This window comes from Tiliqua scincoides, chromosome 2, assembly GCF_035046505.1.
Source record: "Tiliqua scincoides isolate rTilSci1 chromosome 2, rTilSci1.hap2, whole genome shotgun sequence".
Taxonomy (NCBI): Eukaryota; Metazoa; Chordata; class Lepidosauria; order Squamata; family Scincidae; genus Tiliqua; species Tiliqua scincoides.
In genome coordinates, this window is record NC_089822.1 from 216,223,813 (window position 1) to 216,240,536 (window position 16,724).

Below are 16,724 nucleotides of genomic sequence, written 5' to 3' on the forward strand. Positions count from 1 at the left end.
TTGGTGGTGAATCAAGTAGCCCCATTGCGTGGATACTGCATTTACCCAGGGGAAGGGGACGAAAGTTCCCTTCTCCCAAAGTGCCGCCAGTGGCTGCCTTGGGTGTGTAGGATGTGGCGGCAGCCATTTTCGGCGCCGCTGCAGCCGCGTGCCCCGGGCAGCTCAGGATTGGGCTGTTACTAGGGAATGAGTAAAATAAAATAGGCACAGTTGAAGCATATGCTGAACATCACAAGTCTTAGAATGTGATTCTGGGAATATGCAATATGCTCGACATAACAACATTAGATAATACAGAGCATCTGCAGGATTGTGCTCAAAATTGGGAGACTGTTCCTGACTGGGCAACCTGACTCGCAAGCCAAAAACCTGAGATCTAGCAGTCCAGTTAACAGCAGCAAGAACACCTGTCCCTCAGAAGAAAACAGCCCATCTATTGTTCTTGCAATAGTGTTGCCAGCGATGCCTTAGGGCTTACTGTAGGCTCCAGACCTCATGGCACATATTTCTGACAGGCTATATTAGAAAGAATTGGTTAGGGAGGGCCAGTGTGCTCCATGGTTAGTATTATCTGTTTGAGAAGTGAAACAGCAGCACTGTCCAACAGCAGAATTAGATGGTTGCTCATTTGGCAGTATAAAATAAATGCAGGAATTACATATGAATTATTTCTTTCATCATTAAAAGAAAGTTGTGGACAAAAGATTTTCCCTCAAAATAATTATAGTTTATTTCTTTTGCATAATGTTTGAATTTTGAACTATAAATAATAACAAAAAAATGTTTAGAAAGAAGTTACAAAATTGAATTGCGTGGACAAGAATAGTACAGAGTTTCTCAAACGTGATATATTTGCCCAGGGTTTCTTCTTCCTCCTTAGCTGAAGTAAGATCTTGTGGTTGACCCTATATCGGGGTTTGGCCATGTGTCACTGGGTGATATCCTCTTCCTCAGAATCTAAAAAAATATCAAAACCATATATGATTAGTGACCAAACTGGAGTAAAGATAGAGATTCATTGTATCCAAGTCCATGATTGATAGGTGTTCCAATGCCTTACAAAAACAGAAACTCAAACTCCACCCAAAACAAGAAAACCACACCTGTGCCATGCAAAAAGCTCAATGAGTGACTTTGCAAAGAGCAATCAAGTCTTCTTTGAAGACTGACCCAAGCATAACCAAACCTGCTCTGCAAAGCCATTCCATTTGGCCACACCAATCATGTGCAACTTGTGCTTTTTCCTATCCATATTAAAATGGATAGCAGATCTCAAACTCCTAAGACGATGAAAGGGTGAAGAAAACAAGAGCATCCACAATGATGTGCCTGTTTGTATGACAGGATGTAGAAGCAAAAAGCACACTAGTGTGATTTAAAAAATGAAAACAAGGAAAAGCCATGGATGAGTTGCCCCAAAGACTGAAAAGTCCCACCATGGATAACCACAGAATTCTCAGGACAAAGCATTCCAAATTTTGAATGGCTCAACAGGCCTCAGGATCCAATTCTGAACAGTGCACGCCAGCTCACTGCCGGCGCACACTGTCACAAATGTGCTGTAAGGCATGTTTGTGAGCCCTTACTGCAGGCCCAGTACTGGAGCTAGCCCAGTGGTGGTTGAGAGGTAAGTAGGGGTGTGGAGGGAGGCATGGAGAAGACATTTCAGGGTGGGATAAGTGCGGAAGCAGGCAGAGGATGGGCAGAAGGCGTGGTTGGGGGAGGGAGCAAAGTGGGAGAAAGGCGGGACCAGTGGAGCTCGACTCCACTGGAGCCTGGGCCCCATGTGGGACCACGCAGTCCAACGCAGAACTCTGATTCTGTGGTAGCTCCAGAGCTGCCATAGAACCGAGAAGCCCCATCATGGGGCTGCTTCCCTTACCTGGGGAAGGGGATGAAAATAGCTCCTGAGGAGCTACTGGCAGCTGCTTGGTTGTGCACTGGATACCATGTCAACCATTTTGGTGCTGTGGCAGCCCTGCACACCAGGCAGCTCCGGATTTGGCTGTCAGTCAAGCTCCCAAGCGCAATGGGGCTAACAATTTTTTTCAACCATCGGGCAATTAAGGTAATTACTCTGTTTTTCCTGTCGCTCGAGGAAATAAGTAAGGCTACAATCCTATACTGACCTGAAAGTAGGACCTATTGAATTCAACTGGATTAAGACATTCTTAGACTGCAGGAATAGATAATTAACTACTAGGCAGGCTATGCATCAAAAGGACGTAATAGTTCTAGGCAGGGCTGATTAACTTCGCTTGGCAGACTGGTGAGGGGCATTTACTGTCCATCACTATAGTAAATGTGACTTCATGGAATGGACAGAGTAAGAAGGGAAAGAATGCCAAGAAAAAGCAGTCAAGTACTGCTTAGCTTCTATTTAATAACAACAACAACAATTGCTGACAAAAGTCACAACTGATTTAGGGCATTGGGGAAGCAGTTGTATTGCTCATCATTCATGGCACATCAGGCAGCACCAAAGAAGGTGCTATAACTCTTACACAACCATATTCCACACAACACTCACAAGATTGATTGATTTTCTCGTGGCACAAAGAGGATATTTCATTTTGCAGTGACAAAATATTGAAGTGTTGAGTGCCGGCAAAATGCAATATCCTTGAAATGTGTCAGCCCCCCAAAAGCTAAGAGTAACAATTGCATATTTCTTGCTTGATGTTTGAACAAAACAATACAGTCTGCAACCACCCTACACGAGAAGCCTCCAGCATGAAGGTTTATGAATTGAACCCGAACAGTTCGTTAAGTGACCTTAAAAGTTTTCCAAGGGGTCAGATTAGCTAACTCTTCTCATGGCTGTGCAGTAAAAGAACTGTTCACTAGGACATTGGTGACCCAGAGCATGGGACATTAAATACGGCTGTCAAAACACACTGACATCATGCAACCAAAGTCAAAGCATGGATTAAGCTCATAAGCAAACTGTGCTCTTTTTCCCATTGCCAAACCATGCTGCAAAATGTTCAGGCACAGATGATCAACTCTCAGTTAACTCAAGCAGGTGGTATTGGATTTTTCCAGTCTAGATCACTGGGCAGGCTTTACTGGTAACCAAATTTGCAAACATGTGTGTGTGTGTGTGTTACGTGCTTTATTTGCCCAGTCTTTAAGCTTATGGTATCAGGCAGGATCTTGCCTTTCATACTGCAAAATCTTCAGAGCAGGACCCAGGACAAGGACTGAAAACTAGCAGAACTATTCTATTGGTGTCAGGCATTTATATATCCATCAAGTTTCCTATTTCAGGGGCTTGGTGTGCACAACCACCCCACTTCTTGCCTCTGCTTCCTTCCTTCCGTCCGTCCATAACAGTTCTCCAGGCAGATGGATCATCTGATTCATTCTCCATAAACAGAGCCTGCACTTTTATTTGCCACTGTTCCGCCAACTTGTGCAAAGGTCCAGGGTGGTGGCTGAACTAAACAAGGCAGTCAAGCAATGGTTCTGTTCTTCCATCACCACGTGATCCTGCTAAGTTCCGAACAGACCTCTCTGAGTTTGAAAGCCAACCTGACATTTACTGTATAACAACTTGCACCACTAAAGGTGGTCCCCTGCTGTGAAATGAATGGGCATGAATAGGCAAAATTAGGTTTCAGCCTAATTCTAAGGCCTCCCCCCCCAAATAGAACACATGCTGCATCTTGCAGGGAGGGAGAGGCAGTCCTTGTGAGGCCTTCTCCAGGCAAAGGAGCTTTCATTCCCTTGCCTTAGGATAAGTCTCTGTTGCCCCATTGGGTCCCTTCAGCTCTGTGCCAGCAATTTAGCTGCTGCAAATGAGGAGAGCAGGGGAGAGGGGCCAGGGGAAGGAATGGGGATAGGATCCTGGCGCATGCCAGTGCTGCCTGACTCCCTCTCCCGTTCTGCTTCCTGCCTGCCCCCAGAAACCCCATCCAGAAACTCCCTTGTTCCTCCTCCTCTGCACCCCATTCTGCCCTCATATGCATTGCCTGCCTCCCTGTGATGGTCTACTTGCCTCAGCACAGGTCACCCTCTGTGGCAGGGTCACCACTGCCATTTGCAGGGGCATCCCCAAAATGGCCGTTGGTGACATGCGGTTTGTGACATCATGAAAGCACATGTACTGTCATACATGCCTTTACAACGATGCAAAGCCTAGTTAGGATTGGGTTGAGGGGATCGTGTTGAGGGAACAAAGAGCTTATTCACAGTTTCTCCCTTTAGAGGTTGAATTGGCAGTATGAACATCAGTTACAGGTTCCAACACTTGCACTTTTCTGCAATCTTCAGGATTGTTCTCAAACCTTATTGCTTTTCTACTAAGTGCAAAGAGGGACAAGCAGGATCACCCCCTCTTGTGCACACATTTGTTTCTGATGGAATGAAAGTGAAGGGTTTCTTTTCTCCTGCAGTTTCTTGGATTAAAAACAACAGGCAACTGTAACAGAGACGGACCACAATTTCTGAAAGACTAAACAGGCGACCCTCATTATTTAACAGGTTCAGCACCCGCTGATTTCTTCATTTGCAGGTTCTAAATGGGTGGGGGAGGGCCCACCTGCAGGGCCCACCTCCGAACGCTGCTGGAGCTGTGCTTCCCTGGCCCTCAGAATGCCTTTTAAAGGCATGTAAACATCACTTCCAGTTTCCAGGAGAGACCAGAAGTTGTTTTCTTCCACCTAAACAGGCATTCGAAGCTTGCAGAGGCTGCGTGGAGATACGTGTGCGGGCCTCAGAACAATCTCTGGAGGCAACCAGAGCAACCCTCCAAGCGGAGGCCAAACACAGGCTGTAAAATCTCCAGTTTCAAGGGGCCCAAAATCTGTGGATTTGAACATCAGCAAATTTTGGCATCTGCCAGAGGTTCCGGGAACTGAAACTCCACAGATACAGAGGATCAACATGTATGAAAAACAAGCATGTATCGCTATATCCAGTAGACCATCATACAGCCTACAGACCACTTATAAACCCTAGAGAATTTCTGCGTGGCATGTAGGCTCTTTTCTGAATCAACAGAATCCAAGCTTTTGTTCCAAAGTTTTTGTTGAAGTGTTTCAGAGGTGCATTTAAAAACATAGTAGCAAGCATATTCAGGAAAGAAAGCATCCAAATTCATTATTTTTCAGTTGTGGTTTCTGGGTACTACAATTTTTTTTAATGCCAAATCATATTTATAACATTTGAACAACAATTTAAGGACTGATACAATATGTTCAGCACATCCACAAAGACATATCCAAGTAATCTCCACCAGCTAGTGGAATAATAAACTGTAAGCAAAATTGGTCTAGTCCTCTTGCATAAGATACACAACTGATTTCCCTGTTTCCTGCTATGATCATGAGGATTAGCCAATCAGAAAAGATATCCTGAACAGTCAACATGTCTGGAATTTATCTATCAACCTACACAGAACATCAGAAATTCTTCTTAGTACCAATTCCCAAGTCATATGATGGTGGGTATTGTTGGGCAATCAATTAATATTTTGGATCTGACTGTGAGGAGATAGAAACAGGCATTTATAGTTAAGCACAGACACTGAGGATGCACTGAATAAAGTTTACAGGAAACTCCAGAGTGACAATGTACCTCTGAATACCGGATGGGGACACAACAGGGAAGCTCTGTTGCCTTCATTCCCTCCTCCTGAACTTCCCATGAAGATCTGCCTGGGCATGGTTGGAAATGGGATGCTGGATCATATGGACCCCCTGCCTCATCCAAAAAGGCAACCTTAGGGCCCCTTGGATGGTTTCTACCTTACTAATACTTTATCTACTTCATCATGAGCATTGCACATGATTCCTTCTGTGCTGAAGAAGGTCCCATGAAATGCATGGTACGTTTTGCATACTTTCAGCATTCATTAGAATGCTTGAAGGTATCTTGTTGACCAAATCAACATTATTGTCCCAGATTTGTTTTGAAAATTAGATCTAGCAATGGCCATTACAGGTTTGACAATCTGTCATGTACCATAGACACTTCTGCATCTCCCTGATGTCTCTTGATACCTTCATAGGTATCAAGGGAAGGTATCAATCTGATAGGGAAGATTCATACCTTCCCCCTTTGTGGCTTCAGAGTGCGGAGGAACAGAATTTCACCCACTATCTCACACCTAAAGTAATACCTGCTGGGCTACCCCCCTTATCTCCACATGCTCAAGGGAAGGCCTACAAAGGACATCTACGCACATAAAACTGTACAAGTGTAGGTTCCCCTTGCAGATCTTTTCCCAAATCTATCGTGGGAGGAGGGCAGAGCCAAGAGACATGATACTGCTTCCCTCTTATGTCTTCATTGGGGAGGAAACTGTGAACAGGAATTCTGACTACTTAGGAACAACATACCAGTGACATCCAGTAAACACAGTGAACTGTGAACATGAAAATTCCATGAACCACAAGTAAACAGATTATCTACTACAATACACCTGTTTAGCTAGCTTAACCTAAACAAAATTCTGATTGTTATCTGATAAGAAACATGGTACATTGGTGTATATATTTATTTGGCTTCATGAATAAAGGACACAGAATTTGCAGCTGCACATGTATTAATTGTTAACCCCTTTATACTCTGCCTCTTCCAATGTTCAAAGCAACTTACAAAATAAAAACAAAAGATGGACATATGGTGAAAGTGGTGAACAATTAGACAGGCGGAGTGAAACAAGAATACATTTCCAAAAGTACACATCTGAACCAAATGAAAATCTATAGATCACTATGAAAAGAATATAAGGACCCAACTTTCCAGCCCCGATGTCGCTGTGCCAATAGGGCATGCACTGCATCCTGCCTTGAGAGAGGAATCATACTTATTCTCCTACCTCAAGGCTACCTTGCAGCTGCATCAGCACTGGAAAGTCAGATAGGAGTGGGCCCTAAGTCAAGGTGCAGAGCAGAGCAGAGCAAAGCTATGTTCATCTGCAGAAATTTTTGGGTGAAATTAGTGATGGGGGGGGGGAGAAAATTCTGCTTACCATATTTCACCGACTGTTCAAGGGCTGTTCACTGCCTGAGTTGTAGCTGCTTGCTCCAGGGCCTTTAAAAAAATTGGATCTTATTCCTGGGTTTGTGATCTCAGTCAATTGGGAATTATATTGCAAAACTGATGTGCCAGCCAGGACTTCCCTGGTTTGAATCTTGCCTCTGCCATGAATTCTCAACAGGCGGGTGAAGGAAAGCTGCTCCTCATCCTCAGCTCCCAAACTACAATATGGGGTTAATAATACTTACCTTTCAAGGTAGTTATAAGGGTTCCATCAAGGTAATAAACGTGTGGTGCTTTGCACATTCAAAACGCATTTTGCAAATGTTGATGATAACAATGCTGGTGATGTAGCCAATGAGATTTGACTCCATGACATCACAAAGCTAAAAGACTTCCTCCCCTCTCTCTGATTTGGTAAAAATCACATTGTGAACTATAATGATACAATCAGATACATGATGATGTAATATAACCAATTTCCCAAATTTCTGAAAAGTGAATGCTTTTTGCAACTTCTTCATGTTTTGGTAAACAAGCAACCCCTAGCAGCTCAGTTCCACCAAGGCTCCTAGAACTTGTTTTCAGTGGTAGTAAACAACTTAACTACATGTGAAGTGAGATGGTAATACATAAATTGGGGGTTGCAATGGCCTCCCTGCCAAAGTGATTTAAAGAGTAAACATTCTCCTTGGAAATTGCTCTTGGGTAAACTTAAGGTTGGACTTCCATGGCAACCGTGAGCCTGTCGCTAGTAGTAACTTGTCTGGCACAAAGTTGAGGAAAGCAAAACTCTTTCACAAGGTCAAGGTGCCTGAAATGTATGATTTTTTTTTACTCTACTGAAAAAAGCTCAAATACTGACAATGACACTGTGTGACTGCTGAGACAGGGCACTCAGAAAGACCAGCCACTCATTGCTCCTTCTCCCTTTCCACCCAGAAAGGTGGTTGCAAGTAGCTCCTCTTCAAATGTGAGAGACCAAATAGTTGCTCTACAATTTCACCTGGATGCCACTGGAATTCTGAATCTTTTATGGGCCCCTGCCAGTCTAGAATTTTACAGAGATAGAGCAGTCTGATTTTGCTTTTCACCTGGATCAACAAATTTCACCTGTGGATAGATAAGGTTAATATGCTGAAAATTACCGTAGAGCTTTCTGTAGCTGCTGTTTTCTGTTATGGAGTCTGTTGGGCATTGCTGTACACTTGATAGTACACTTGAGTAGTTTCTCTCAGTCCATGGAAGAGCAATACACTTGTAAACTCCTCAGTCCTTTCCCTGTGAGGTCCTGCAGGGTTCCCTCCAGTTTTTTTACCAGTTCAGTGTGGATATATGGTAGCGAGGCTAGTTCATGAAGAAAACTGGAGTGAGATGTTACACTGACAGCTGGACCTAAAGACCTGCTCTCTGTATACTTATTTCATCTTTGATGACGAAGGGAGAATGGATGCAGATAAACAGGTCAAAGCAGAATTCAGTCTGAGACAAAATGAAAAAGACAATGATGGGCAAGTCTTCTGCTCGGAAAGAGGATAGGGCTATTCATTGCAAATTTCCTTGCAGGTTTATTATATTGCAATGCCCTGAGGCAGCAGCAGGTGGCAAATTCTCCTCCAACTCCAGGTGGTAACAATGTAGCTCCCCCTTTAAGTCTGAGGCATGATGTTCCTAGTCTGCACCCTCAAATGTCCAAGGCCGGATTACAGTAATGCATGCTTGGGGGGGGGGGAGAGAAGTTCTCTCCTTGCTTATGGTTTATAGAGGTTGCAACTGGTTATAGAGGGTGCAGCCCTTTCCTGGCGGTGAAGGATCAGTTGCTTGGAACACTCTGTTGACTTCCTTTAACCTTCAAGGTAGAATTCAAAGCACTGGTTTTCACTTAAATATCTAATGGGATGAGAGGTTTATATAAATGGTTTCTCTCCCACACCTTGTCATGATCTCTAAAATGACGATGCTGACTATACCATATTCTTCAGCCTATATGGAAGGCTGTATCATCATCAATGTAAATGGAACAAAAATTCAAATGCTACGTACATTTTAAAGACCAAAATGCAATCTCAGAGAGAACAATCCTAGTAACACCAATTCCACATATATAGGCTAGAACTCACATCTAGCAGACATGTTTCCCCACCAGTGAAACGTAACTAGTCTCCAGCTATCTTTCTCAAATAAGAAAACCAACTTCAGTGCTTAACATAGATACTTCTAACTCCCCAGAAGCTTTTGTGCTACTTCAGCAGCCTAAGAGCTGCTGGAAAGTCCTACACAGTCTCTGTCTTCAGTTTACAACGCCATTATTAACCTGCCTCGTGTTCTTGTAGATCTAAGTCATTCTTCTCTGTCTGGAGTAGCAAGTCTTCCGAGTGATTGGCTTGCACTTATTAACTGAGCAGCCAAGCCTGTCTATTCTAGATAAAAGGGTGGGATGAAGTGGCCAGGTAGACTCCACTCCTCCAATCAGATAACTTGATGACATCATCAAACCTACAAGACTTAAGTTCAACTATAGGGAATGCTTGTGTGTGTTGCTGTCAGGTCTGCCACTAACGTTGGTTTGCAGAAGATGCACCCAGTTACTCTCCAGTAAGTGCAACAACCAGGATTCCTTGGACAATGTGAGCAGCTAGCAAGAAGGGTTAATCCTAGCTAGACTTGTCACAGAATTGTTTTACTTTGCTTTGCTTTGTGTTCTGTTTTCACTCCAAGCCAGTTTGCTAACTTCACCAGCTTAGCAATGCATTTGGGGTGGGGCTGTGTTCTTTCTTCTTGAGTAGCATCTCAGTTCCCATCTGCTGGTGTTACTACTGTACTTGGTTTGGTCAAGGTTTTGAGTCCATCCAGGCATTTTCCATCAGCCTGCTTGAACTTTTTTCCACCTCCTTTCCCCCACTTTGTTTAATTCCTTTTCTGTTGGATTTTTATGAACTAGTTACATTTTGACTGCCTGCCAAGTCCATATTCAGGGGTGGGTTGTCATATCTGATTACTCAGACACTACTTTGGTTTTGGTTTCTAGTAAGAAACTCTGGGGTTGTGGGGTTTTCCCAGTTTGTCTCCTTCTGCCTGGTCTGTACCCTGGGATGGTGGTTTCAGATAGAAACTACTAGGTCCCGTCCCCCCCATTCAGCAGCTGACAGTAAAAAGGAAAAACAGAGAAAAGGAAGGGATACATGAGTGCTAACCATTAGATATTACTCCCCTCAGCCAGCCCACTTTCTCCTGGTAGGATCCCTGACAATGTCATTTATGCAAAAGGATCCTTTCAGCTTCCCAACAATATACAGGGTGGCCCTTGCTATCCATGGGGGTTCTGTTCCCAGAACCCCCACAAATACAGAAATCTGTGGTTGTTGGTTGTTGGAATCCATAAATTTCGGGGGCCCCAAGCCCTCTGGATCCAACCAGAGAACACCTCCAGTCAGGTTTGGATGGCTATAGGTGGCCCACCCCTGTGGCTTCAGAACCTGTGGATGGTACAGAATCCACAGATACAGCGGGCCACCTGTTGTTGGAGCTCTTAAGTAAATATAAGTATCCCAAGCTTAGATTGCTTAATTTTCCTTCTCAGGATCATGGCTGCCCAGGCACACATTTTATCTCTTGCTCCATTAAAAAAACCCCAAAATAATAAAGAAAAACCTACAAAACACTATTCATTTGTTCATTGAATAGTAAGTATTTTCACTAGAGTTATTTTTCCTCTGGGCAAAAGCTTACTCTATATGTCCAAACTTTTTGGCAGGAGGGCCACATCATCTCTCTGACACTGTGTTGGGGGCTGGGGAAAAAAATTAATTTACATTTTAAATTTGAATAAATTTACATAAATGAATATATTAGAGATGGCACTTATATGAATGAATGAAGGTCTTGCAATAGCTCAAGGCCTTTAAAAGGCCTTGCACAAAGCAAGGCTGGCCTTTCCTTCGCTGCCGCTGCTGCATCACAGACGTGAAACAGCAAGCAGTGGAGGAAGCTCTCATCCCACAGCTCACGCGAGAGGTCAAACAGTTGGATGAGAGCAGTTGCATCAGGCCAGCACGGGCTCCAGCAAATCTCTGGAGGGCCAGAGGCTCATTGGAGACTGGGGGCTCCCTGAGGGCTGCATTAGGAGTCCTCAAGGGCCACAAGTGGCCCCAGGGCCGGGGTTTGGGCACCCCTGCTCTATACTATAGTTACAGAGATTTGTGATACTGGAGACAGAACATCACTGGTAATCCAACCTCACTGGCTGTTTCTATGATGCTGTTTCTTTACTACTGGTGATGTGAGAACTTGTGATTATAGAGACATTGTTTTTGCACCTCAATAGCTTTAACTAGCACCAATCATAATGCTACTTAGCATTTATATAATGCTCAGTGTGCAAAGCACTTCACATGAGTTATTTGGATGGAAACCTTACATCAAAACTGTGAGAAAATTATTATCTCCATATTGGAACTGTGGGGCTGAGGAGGAGTGACTTGCCTAAGGTTTCCTAGTGAGTTCATAGCCAAGGCATGATTTGTAGCTTAGAAGTCCTGATTTATGACTCAGCCACTATTCTGTGCCAATTCTTGCTGTGTCACATTCCTGAAAGAAATTCATACAATGTGATATCCAACATCTTGTTATAACTATTGCAGGGCTGGCCCAAGACCTCCTGATGCCCGAGGCAGCATACTCATCGTGCCCCTTTACCCAGTGCTGTGCCAGCCTCTGCTCCTCCCACTCTCTCGTCCTCTCCACATTTCCCCTTCTTCTCTGTTCCCCTCTTCCTTTTCCAATCCAGAGAGTGGAAGGAGGAAGAGACGCAGGTAGGCAGACAGAGATGGGCGTCCCCCACCAATCAGCTACCCGGGGCAACTGTTTTTGTTGGCTTTATGGATGGGCCGACCATGAACTGCTGAAATAATCTTTATGTACATAGCATCTTTGTGTATTTCACAGATAATTGTGCACCTGAAATGCACCTGAACTTGAAGTCCAAGACCTTAAGTAAGGTAGTGCACGTCCCATCTGGAGACTAGCTAGGAATAGGAATATGTACCTGCTTTAAAAATCAGGCAAAGCGCTCTGCTAGCTATCCTTTGAAACAAACAAAAAAAATACTTGCTAAAGTTTGCAAACATTATGACACACTGGGGTTTCCACAAATTTTTTCAAGCACAAAAATGTTTATTTTTTTAATTTCTCTTTAATATTTACAATCTCAGAGGGCTGGGGTGAGGGGTTAGTGCCACTGACTGTCAGAATACGAGGGGCTGGACTGTACAACAGGCAATGTGCGACAAACTGCAAGCTGAAGGGGAAATGGTGAGAACAGATTTTCCATGTTTTGCTCATAAAGCATACAGACATGAATCTAAAATAAAGTCTCAAACAAATGAAAGATACATGTTACAGAGAACAGAAATCTCTTACTACAGTAAGTATTTTGCTCAGGCAGAAGACTCTGCTTCATATTCTACAAAATTCAATTCTAATCGAATTGATGGAATAATATAAGCTAAATGGTATCAACATAATATTTCAGACAGTTCTTAATGCTCAAAGTACAATAGAATTATACAATTCACAGATCAACAGCACAGGACAGCTCCATCCCTTCAGCAGGTAGTTCAAAAATGTCTGTGCTGTAAAGAGAAAGAGAAGCAATGTGCCTTCAACTTGGCGGTTGAAATGGGTTTGCTAGATGTGCCGTTATTTTTGTCCTTGTTTTTTTTGTTAATTCAAGTAAACAGAGACTTACCAAACTGAAAATCAATCTAAGTAGTTACTTTGTGCCTTTAAGCCTAAGAAGTGAAGATGCAAATTCTAAGCACAGTAAAGCAGACTAAATGAGAAGAAAAAGGATGTCAGACAAAAAGAGAGGTCCTTTCTACCACCTGTATTGCAAACCAAGTTAAAATGTAGACATTCAAACATGGTAAATAAATTCAAACATGGTAAAATGCCCAAATGTCTAACTCTTTTTTTTTTTAACTTTTAAGAAATACGGGGGGGGGGGGGGAACAGGATGACAGCTGAAAAGAAAGTGTTACATGTAATTCAGTTTCTATGTGACTATTGTAAACACTTCAGAGAAAAAGTTTATTCCGAATCAAAACGACTGATGGAATAAAGGCAGACAACATGCAAGGAAAATTGTTCCATATTCACATACGGTAGTTCTTATTGTAACTTTGCAATGGTCTGTCCCATAAAGAAAACTCTGATAAGATTTTTTCACATATGAAACATGCATGGATTTGTAATTTAACTTATTTATATAATCCATTCAGAAGGAGAGGAGAAATTTTTTAGCTGATGGGGGGGCATTTGCCTGCCAATTTGCCATTTCAGATAGAAACAGAAGGTGATACTTGCAAAAGCTTTTCCAGAAAGACTGCATAACAAAGTGAATTGCACTGCCCAAAATGAGTATCTGAAGACAGATGTGCAACTGAGGGTCCAATCCTATCCAACTTTCCAGAGCTGACACAGCTGTGCCAATGGGTACATGCTGCATCCTGCACTGGGGGAGCAGTACTGGAAGCCTGCTCAAAGTAAGGGAATGTTTGTTCCCTTATCTTGGAGCTGCATTGTGGCTGCATTGGCACTGGAAAGTTGGAAAGGATTGGGCCCTTACTTTCACAAGCTTTGTAAATGCTTCTATTTTAAAAACAAGGTTACGCATTTCATTACCCTTCTTGCAAATGAAGTGACTGCCTGAGTGCATTTAAAGAGCAAGTTTAAACTCATCATTTAACCCCCAATTAAAATAAAAGCATTTACTGGAGGTGGGGGGGAATGGAACAAACCTGGTCCAAAATTTCAAATGTAAACCTTCAATAGATGCAAATTAAAATTTGCATATATATGCAAATCTTTTAAAATGTAAATTTAACTTCACACAAGCAGATTGTAAATAAAATACACCTTTCAAAGTATTTTTTTTTACACATCTTTCCAGTTAGAACTGAAAAGTTAGAATTCAAGGCACTATCCTCCCGCAGTATCAGTTCAGTTGCCTGACCATCAATTCAAGTACCTTAACGTTGAAGGTTGGAGTTTCAAACACCAGAACGCAAAGTGAAGTGTCTTCGGCAATGAAGGAGAAGCAGATATTGCCATAACCACAAACTAATCGGTGTGAAAACATTTCACAGTGATTGCTTGATGCAGGGTATGGCTGTGTGCATTGGGAGGCCAACGGGCAAACGCACAACTGCATATAGGCTCAAAACACTCTGCTTTTACAACAGGGCAATCATCATCGGCTATCAAGGGGCGACAAAGCTGGGTTATTCTCAAGTCGGGCCTGGTGGGCTGACAACCGGTTGCTGCAACGGCCCGGGAAACAGCTGCAGGCCGGTTTTGCCAAGAGCCGGGAAACGTGCAATGCTCTGGCTTCCTACAATCCCAGGTTGTGCTGTCAGGCCCGACCACTGCATTCCAAACACAGGTGCCGGGAAAACTCCTCCATACGGACAGAGAGGCATCACAAAAGGGTTTACTGTGCCAGAAAGCGTAGTACCTGGCATAGGCACGGGCAGGGATGGCGAAATTCCAGGAGTTAATGCCGCTGGCATGGGACAAGACACTGGAACAATGCACTGTTTCCCCATTCCTGTTCTGACTGAATTAACCTATAAAAACAAACATAAAAAGCACAGCTATATTACGCTTGTACCCTCCTAGCTGAGCGCTGCAATATTATTGCTTTATCGCACTTTTCATTTTTCCATTCAGCCCTGCCTGCCATGCTCTATTTTGTTCCCAGGGTATGTGCTGGTCTTGCTCCCTCTAGTGGCCAAGACTGTGAACGAGGTGATAAAGCTCACAGGCTCTTCATACAAATCCCACCCAGTTCGTTCACACAGAAATGGTTTGAGAGAATGAGCTCAGGCTTATTTCTATGATGAGTTCCAGAGAATGGGAAACATAGATTTATTTTTTTTTAGGGAAATATAGATTTTTATTTAAAAAGTTTCATACTACAGTACATACTACAATGGGGCTCTGGGATTGATTGAATGAATGTAAGGCATTCTGGTGCCTCTCAAAATAGCTACTTGATCTATATGCAGTGGTGGATAAGGAATAACCTCTTTGCTAAGAGAAAACAAACAAACCAAACCCACACTTCAACCAGCCTCGGCACATCTAACTCCAGTAAGAACTTCAAGTGGAAATGTGATTTCCTATGTATATGTAAATAGCTCACAGCCTAATCTGAAAATCCACAATATGCTAGAGTGAAGACAGGGATCTTACCTTAAACAGCAATCTCCCCCCCCAGCCCATTTCTTGCAACCTCCCCAAACACTCTTACCTAAAATTCTTCCAGATATTTGAGAATATACACACGGGGGGGGTGGGGGGGTGGGAGGGACGGGCTTTGCACTAAGCAGTGTCAGGTTTACTGCTCACTGAAAATATCTAAACATTGCAGAACTGAGTGAGCAAAAGCGCTTTCTTTTCTAAACACTGAGAGCAGCTGACTTCCTGAGAATTATGAGCTTAATAATAGAGCAAATGCCAATGGAGCAGTTATTGTACAAAAAGCTATCTGGTCGTCCTCGTCCCATCCCCCCCCCCATGGATTTGGTTTGCAGGTTTTAATTTCACATATAATTTACAACTTCTAGCAGCGATTCCATTAAGTCAGCACCTACTCCTGAATGGTTTTTCTTTCAGGCAAATCCCGTTGTCTCTACAAGATCAGAGCCAGGTAGAGAATTACATCTAGGAAGATGAAGGGATACTTTTTAAGGCATAAAAATGTATGCAAATTATGTGAGAACTCCAAACACAGGAAAAGCAAATGTGTTTTGCATATTTAGGGAGTTTTAGTGCAAACAGTTACATTCAGAAAGGCAACGTGTGATACAATCCTATGCATGTTTGGTCAGAAGTTCTCTCTTCAATGATGCTTACTCCCAGGAAAGGGTGCATAGGATTGCAACCATCATTACATATTTTGGAGCCAAGAATAGCAATTTAAACATGGGTGAGAGTAAGCATTTAGTAAATAGTCTAAAAAGTGCATTCATTGAAATAAGTTTTGCTTGTAAAACTCTTGCATTTTTTTAACAGTACTTTTTAAAAAGTATACTTTAGCAAAAGAAGGAAATATCTGGGCAGTTTAATCCAGTGGATTTGTAATAATCCTAAACCTGCCACTAGGGCAGAGCCCACATCCTGTTTTACCAGGAGCCATTTTATTCTCCAGATGGTCACCTGAAAATGAGAAGTGTATTTTTCTGTCCAATCTGATCTCACAGATCAGACATCTCACAGATGTCTAAACTCTATAATAAAGTCAGCACCATCTAGTTTCTTATAGAGTACATGGAGATGAATGGTATGAAATTACTAGTTAGAGAAGGGGGGGTTGAACCTGAGGAATGAATGTGCTTGCCCTACCCTACCCAAACCACTCAAAATGGAAATCACTCAAAAGGTTATTTTGCCTTTCAGAACATTAAGGTGGTTGCAATGCAATAAAATTTATGCAAAACTACTTAGGGTGTTACATGTGGAAAGAGAGATGCAGTCCGAAAGTAACAGTAACAGATGTAACCTGCTACATCAGGGGTGTCAAACTCATTTCATACAGTGGGCCAAAGTTGGCATTCAGGGCACCTGCTGAGGGCCGGAAGTGATGTCATTAAGCAGAAAGGGACATCACTAAGCAGGTGATGGCCAGAAATCAGCACCTTGTTCTCATATAGAAGCTCATTAAATGCAAATGATGG

At 42.9% G+C, this 16,724-nt stretch overlaps 1 protein-coding gene across 12 annotated transcripts in view; it reads right to left on the reverse strand.

The window, feature by feature from the left end:
• Positions 1–705: 705 nt before the first annotated feature.
• The window catches only part of WNK2 (WNK lysine deficient protein kinase 2), a 146,269-nt gene continuing 130,250 nt past the window's right edge, over positions 706–16,724 (reverse strand). For 9 of the 12 annotated variants that reach the window (XM_066614115.1, XM_066614125.1, XM_066614116.1 and 6 more), the window contains one exon: positions 12,532–14,612. In XM_066614115.1, the coding sequence (XP_066470212.1) occupies positions 14,274–14,612 (339 nt within the window). In that variant the 3' untranslated portion in view covers positions 12,532–14,273. Of the gene's footprint in view, positions 958–12,138; positions 14,613–16,724 lie in introns of those variants that run through there. The other 3 variants (XM_066614120.1, XM_066614119.1, XM_066614122.1) reach the window with 3 other exon arrangements.